Genomic DNA, 6,662 nt, shown 5'->3' with positions numbered 1-6,662 from the left:
CTTCCCGGACCGGGGCACGAACCCGTGTCCCCTGCATCGGCAGGCGGATTCTCAACCTGCGCCACCAGGGAAGCCCAACATTTATAATTTATACTCTGCCTACATCCCAGAGGGATATGAGGTGACTTATGATTTAAAAAAAAAACAACACACACACACATGCACAAAAACCACATGTCCAACAGTATTGTTAAAAATAGTCATAAAGGGAAATCAGAAGCTATTTAAGGCAATCTGTAACACAAAAGTACTTATCAAACATAAGAAGAAAATTTGTATAAAAAGTGAAAGAAGAACATAACCTTTTAATTGTGCAAGGGCTTTCCTATTTTAGACTAGTAGTGAAAGAAGATTGTAATTGTGGTCTGAATGTTTCTGTGTCATAACAAAATGACAATATTTCTCACTTCCCCTGACCCCTTAGAAAGTCTTGTCTAAAATAGAGAACTGAAGGGGTTTTTGGTTTGTGCCCAATTACTGTTGTCAACCTCTTTAGTCTGACTTTCTCACTAACAGGCACCATATATTGATCACCTGCCATGTTACCAGACCAGCTAGAAGTTAGAGATGCATTATCTCATTTAGTCTTCATCATTATGCTGTGAAACAGTTGATATTACTTTGTGTCAGAGATGAGGAGGAAACATCTAAGTAGGTAACTGGATCAAAGTTATACAGGTAGTAAGTGGTAGAATGAGGGTTTGAATCCAGAACTTTCTGGATTCCCTTTCTATTACTCTGTGATCCTTCTTGTTAAAGAGCTGTATTGGAAAAGTTAGCCATGAAACCTCCAATATTTACCTCCACCTCCAGTTTTGTTTAGTGTAGGGCTTCCTAATTTGAAGTTCAAGGATATGCTTAAAATGGCATGCTGGGAGAGCGGACCCCAGAGAGCCCCAAGCTGTGTCACCACTGCCGCCGGCCTAGTTACCATCACAGCCCGGGAGGACCTGCAGCTGCCGCAGGGGGCCCCAGTCACCGTCGCCGCAACCAGGAGCAGCCAGGCCGAGACCCGGCAGCCGCCCGCTGCCCGTCGTGCAGGGCGTGGTGCCGGCAGCGCTGAGGGTGGCGGGCGGCTGCCGGGTCTCGGCCTGGCTGCTCAGGGCGCGGCGGCCCGGGCGGCCTCACATCGGCAGCGCCTGCCGGCGGGGACAACAAAATCATCTCAACGAAGGTTTTGGGAACAGTAAAATGGTTCAAGGTAAGAAACGGGTAAGGCTTCATCAACGGGAATGACACCAAGGAAGATGTATTTGTACGCCAGACTGCCGTAAAGAAGAAGAACCCCAGGAAGTACCTCCGCAGCGTAGGAGATGTAAGGACTGGAGCTTGATGTCGTTGAAGGAGAAAAGGACGCGGAGGCAGCAAATGTTACAGGCCCTGGTGGAGTTCCAGCGCAAGGCAGTAAATATGCAGCAGACCATAACCATTATAGACGCTCTCCACGTCGCAGGGGTCCTCCCCGCAATTACCAGCAGAATTACCAAGTCAGTGAGAGCGGGGAAAAGGATGAGGGATCGGAGAGTGCTCCCGAAGGCCAGGCCCCACAGCGGCGGCCCTACCGCAGGCGAAGGTGCCCACCTTACCGCGTGCGGAGACCCTATGGACGTCCACCACAGTATTCCAACCCTCCTGTGCAGGGAGAGGTGATGTAGGGTGCTGACAACCAGGGCGCAGGAGAACAAGTAGACCACTGAGACAGAATATGTATCGGGGTTATAGACCACGATTCCGCAGGGGCCCTCCTCACCAGAGACAGCCCGGAGAGGACGGCAATGAAGAAGATAAGGAAAATCAAGGAGGTGAGACCCAAGGTCAGCAGCCACCTCAACGTCGGTACCGCCGCAACTTCAACTACCGACGCAGACGCCCAGAAAACCCTAAACCACAAGGTGGCGAAGAGACAAAAGCAGCCGATGATCCACCAGCTGAGAATTTGTCCGCTCATCTGCTCCCAAGGCTGAGCAGGGCGGGGCTGAGTAAATGCCAGTTTGGCATCTCTGCGGTCATCCGGTTTAGTTATCCAACAAGAAGAAATGAATACGAAATTCCAGCAATAAGCAATGAACAAAAGATTGGAGCTGAAGATCTTAAGTGCTTGCTTTTTGCCTGTTGACCAGATAACTAGAGCTATCTGCATTATCTATGCAGCATGAGGTTTTTATTATTTTTACCTAAAGACGTATCATTTTTGGTAATGACAAACGTGTTTTTTTTTTTTTTTTTAAAGCCTGGTTTTTCTCAATACACCTTTAAAGGTTTTTAAATTGTTTCATATCTGGTCAAGTTGAGATTTTTAAGAACCTCTTTTTAAATTTGTAGTAAAAGTTTACAGCTTGATTTTTTTCAAAAAAGTCAGCAAACTGCAAGCACCTGTTAATAAAGGTCTTAAATTTTTAAAAAATGGCATGCTGATTTGCACATGTATATATATGTTGGGGAGTATACATATTTTTCTTATGTCTTAGTATTGGCTTGAAGTTCTGAGGTGGGACTAATTGCCCTGCAGTCTCCTTGGAGGAGTCAGGAGAGAGGGAGAGGGAAACCAGGGTGAGGGTGAATGAGTGAATACTGACCAGCCTATGCCTAACTCCAGTGCTAGCAGTTAGCTGTGCTTTGAGGCAGAAGGATACTAACATGTACTGACAGACGCTTTACATTATTATCTTAGGTAATTGTCACAGCAACCTTAGTGGTAAGTGGTTTTAGCCCCAACTTAGAGATGGGTAAAGTGAGGCATGGAGAATCAAGCAAGTTTGTCCAAGGTCACCTGAGTAGAAAATGGATTCATCAGTATTCCACAGATCAGTGCAAGTTTATCTGACTCCAAAGCCCATGGTCTTTCCCTTACAATATGTTCTCATTTCTAGCGACTGTAATAGCCAACATTTACTGAGCTCTTACTCTGTGCCAAACAAGATTCTTACGCCCTTACTGGATTGTTTCATTTAATCCTTACAGCAGCCTTAAGAGAGACACTCATTATCTTCATTTTACAGGTGAGTAGATTGAGGCACAGAGAATTAAAATAACTTGGCAAAAGAATCTGAGGGTGAGAGGGTAGCAAATCAGGCATAGTCTCTGCTCCAAGTCCACTTTCTTACAAAGCATAGTTTCAAGACGTTTTTACTAGGTAGACCTACACTCTCTATGCTTCCCCCTTCATTTTCCTTACCTGCAAGATAAACATAGAGGAGCTATTTAGAAAAAAGAGTTTGTTTGCCTTTTTAGGAAAGTAGGTTTAAGGGGGAAATCCTTTGAGGCATTGCATGTGAGTGCAGTATTTACCAGTGTAGACCTGGGCTCTAGCAGGGCTGCTTAGGTAAGTACTACTCATGATACTTGGCTATGATGAGTGAAACAGTGATCATCTCTATCTTCATTTGTCACTTTAATAAGGAAAACAAAAAACTCAGCCTTTTTAATGACCATGTTGCAAGAATATTTCTTTTTTTTGTGTGGTATGCGGGCCTCCCTCTGTTGTGGCCTCTCCCGTCGCGGAGCACAGGCTCCGGACGCGCAGGCTCAGCGGCCATGGCTCACGGGCCCAGCCGCTGCGCGGCACGTGGGATCCTCCCAGACCGGGGCGCGAACCCGGTTCCCCTGCATCGGCAGGCGGACGCGCAACCACTGCGCCACCAGGGAAGCCCGCAAGAATATTTCTTAACCCCCGTCCTTTCTCCCAATTCAGTCCGTTTATTAGTAGTGACTCACCTTATTTCCTGTTCTTATGCCCCGTAGCCTGCAGTTGAGTGTAGGGTTTTATTGCTTTGCTTTGGTCAGTGCGTCCTCAATTTAGCAAGCATGATGCCGTTCTGAAGGAAGTACTATTTGCCTTTGGCACTGTGGCGAAGCATATTCCCATGAAATGAAGTGACCTTTGCGGCACGCGGACCCAGTGCCTCACTCTCCTTGAGTCTCCAATATTCAGAGCGTGGCAGTGCTTCATGGTATAATTCTTTGGCTTGTATACAACTTTACTGCAGGAAGGGAACAGAAGTGTTGTGTGTACTGAAGTGATAGTAATTCAAAACCCACATATCTATTGTTCTTTGAATTTTTGTCTATCATCTGTTGCTGCTGTTCATTTAACAGAACTCTTTTACAACCAAATAAAACTAAAGAAGGAAGAAAGCTGGGTCTGAGTCTATGCTCTGATCTTTACTAGCTTCTATGGCCTTGGGCAACTTATTTATGCTCTCTGGGCCTCAGTTTCCCCCATCATCAGAATTAGAGAAAATGTATGGTAAGCATCTGGTACAGATCCCGGCATTGAGCAGATGTTCAATACAGAGAAGCTGCTATTATTATTATAAAATGCAAAGACAATCTTATGATGTAAAAGCTTGAGATTTGTTATTGTAGTAAATAGTGTTACCCTGTGGACTGCTTTGTATATAGCTTATGTGAAATCCAAGGAAAACAGTGAAATAGTGTTTGCAAAAGGAAAGATAGCTCTTTGTTCCCTTCAAGGGACAAAAGCAGCTCATTATTGTATCAAGTAGTGACTGTTGCTATTGAAATGGTTTATTTGTATGTTTTTTTCTGTTTTTTTCCCCTAGGGATTTATTTGTGGCTTTTCAGTAGCAACAGGTGCAGCAGCAAGACTAGTGTCAGGATACGACAGCTATGGAAATATCTGTGGGCAGAAAAATGCAAAGTTGGAAGCAATACCAAACAGTGGCATGGACCACACCCACCGGAAGTGAGTAGACGGGCTGAATGGTGAACACTGTAAACTTTGAAGGGGAGGGGGCATCCTGCTTTTCGTACTGTTATAAAGATAATATCTTACGGAATATTATTTTTATATGCTTCCTGTTGATTTTGTTATTTTCTTTTCAACTGTCCACTTGAATCATTTCTGGTTTTGGTCTATAAATACATTTTCCAGGAAACGAAATTAGGTGCCATGTTAAAATGGGCTACCTTGAGGTTTTAATGAGTAAATGCGTGATTTGAGAGGGTTACTCTTGTACTCTGTTTTCCGACTCACCTTTAGGCTGTACACTAAGTTTTAACACAGAAAATAATATAATATTTTTCTTCCTAAGAGTGTACTTGATGGAAGACAGAGGGATAATGGATTTTGACACATTAAAGTTACAATGAAGCATTTTGTGCTGCATCATTGATAAGTACACATTGATTTCCAATTTTATAAGAGATCTATTTTCTTTGTCAGGCTTTGAAATTTCTTTTGGGTTCTCCAGGTTCAGCTTTTGGATTTCATGAAATTCCTGACTTAATCGCCTCTTTTCTTCAAAAGAGCTATTTGTTTTTCATTTTTAATGTCTATGGGGAAAATATATTTCATCAAACATTTTATGTATGATAGTATGTTTGTTCAAACTGTGTATTTATGCCCCATCAAACTTTATTAGACAGGTCTAATAAATAAATAAATACAGGTCTTCAGAATTAACCGAATTAATTTTAAGGTAACAGGTTAACCACTTCCATTAATGAACTTTATAGGAAAAGGCTAAAGCAGATAAAAACATTTTTTTAGACTGTAGTTCTACTATATTTGGGGGGATAAAATAACTATATTTATTGTTAGATAAATCTGTTGGTTAAATCTGGGCCCCTACTTAAGTAGAAGATTCATTTGATAAATGCAAAGACTTGAAAAAAATCCAAATAGTTCATCATATCTTAGAGATATTCCTCCATTTAATGAAGGAATGATGCAGTTCAAATAAATAATTCTAAATAATGATAATGAATACTTGTATAGTATGCCATAGTCAAAAAGTATATAATACCAACCTGTGGGGTAGGTGTAGCAGAGGCTTGGAGAGATTGAAATGACTTCCCCAAAAGTCTGGTGAGCAGTGGATGTCCAAGATAGACCATGGGCTTTTCTCTTGATTGGTACCTGCATCCCTTAACAGAAGAAGTGAAAATTGGACTCTTAGAGCATAATTTGGAGAATTGTTTCATTTGTCCTTCTTTTTGATTGCTTCATGAAATTAACACAAATTTTAGGCTTTGTGTTATTTGTTGTAGCAAATCTACCCATACTTCTTATTTTGAAATAATTTTAGACTCATAGAGAAGTTACAAAAATAGTACAGAGTTCTGCATATATATATATTTTTGAAGGTAGTGTCAAATATTTGTAACTCTTTAGTGCTGTTGACATGTACCAAACATAAAATATTACCATTTAGATAATTGAGGAGACAGGAGGAAAAGGGCTCTTCTTCCTCAGGTCTACTGCTGAGATGAGGTCATGATCTTTCTTATGGCTCCCTTTTTAACTTGCTGATAACTCCAAGCATATCCTTACCATAAAGTTTGTGTAACTGTCACTTCATCCTTAAGCTTATGGAGGTTCATTTGGTCAGTTTTTAATTTCAAATCCTCAGATTATTCTAGGTACATTTTGGCCTCTTGCAAAGAAAGCCTGCTTATTTTTCCAAAAAAGTGGTTTCCTTTCCTTGAATGCTTAGCACAGTTGAGACACATTCATGGATAGCTGTAGGGTAGTGTCCCAAGTATAGCTATGCCTTAACTCATGTATATATGTTTAAAATTTATTTATTTATTTATTTTTTATTTATTTTTTTTTTTTGTGGTATGCGGGCCTTCCTCTGCTGTGGCCTCTCCCGTTGCGGGGCACAGGCTCCGGACGCGCAGGCTCAGCGGCCTTGGCT

At 42.0% G+C, this 6,662-nt stretch overlaps 1 protein-coding gene across 3 annotated transcripts in view; it reads left to right on the top strand.

Moving 5' to 3' along the window:
- SLC44A1 (solute carrier family 44 member 1) overlaps positions 1-6,662 on the top strand; it is a 211,020-nt gene that overhangs the window by 53,440 nt on the left and 150,918 nt on the right. For all 3 annotated transcript variants that reach the window (XM_024126161.3, XM_024126160.3, XM_024126159.3), the window contains exon 3: positions 4,563-4,705. In XM_024126161.3, coding sequence (XP_023981929.1) covers positions 4,563-4,705 — 143 coding nt within the window. The remainder of the gene's footprint in view (positions 1-4,562; positions 4,706-6,662) is intronic.

Source organism: Physeter macrocephalus, chromosome 9 (assembly GCF_002837175.3).
Source record: "Physeter macrocephalus isolate SW-GA chromosome 9, ASM283717v5, whole genome shotgun sequence".
NCBI classification, from domain to species: domain Eukaryota; kingdom Metazoa; phylum Chordata; class Mammalia; order Artiodactyla; family Physeteridae; genus Physeter; species Physeter macrocephalus.
Note: the sequence above shows the minus strand (reverse complement) of the source record. Positions and strands in the feature narration are given on the sequence as shown.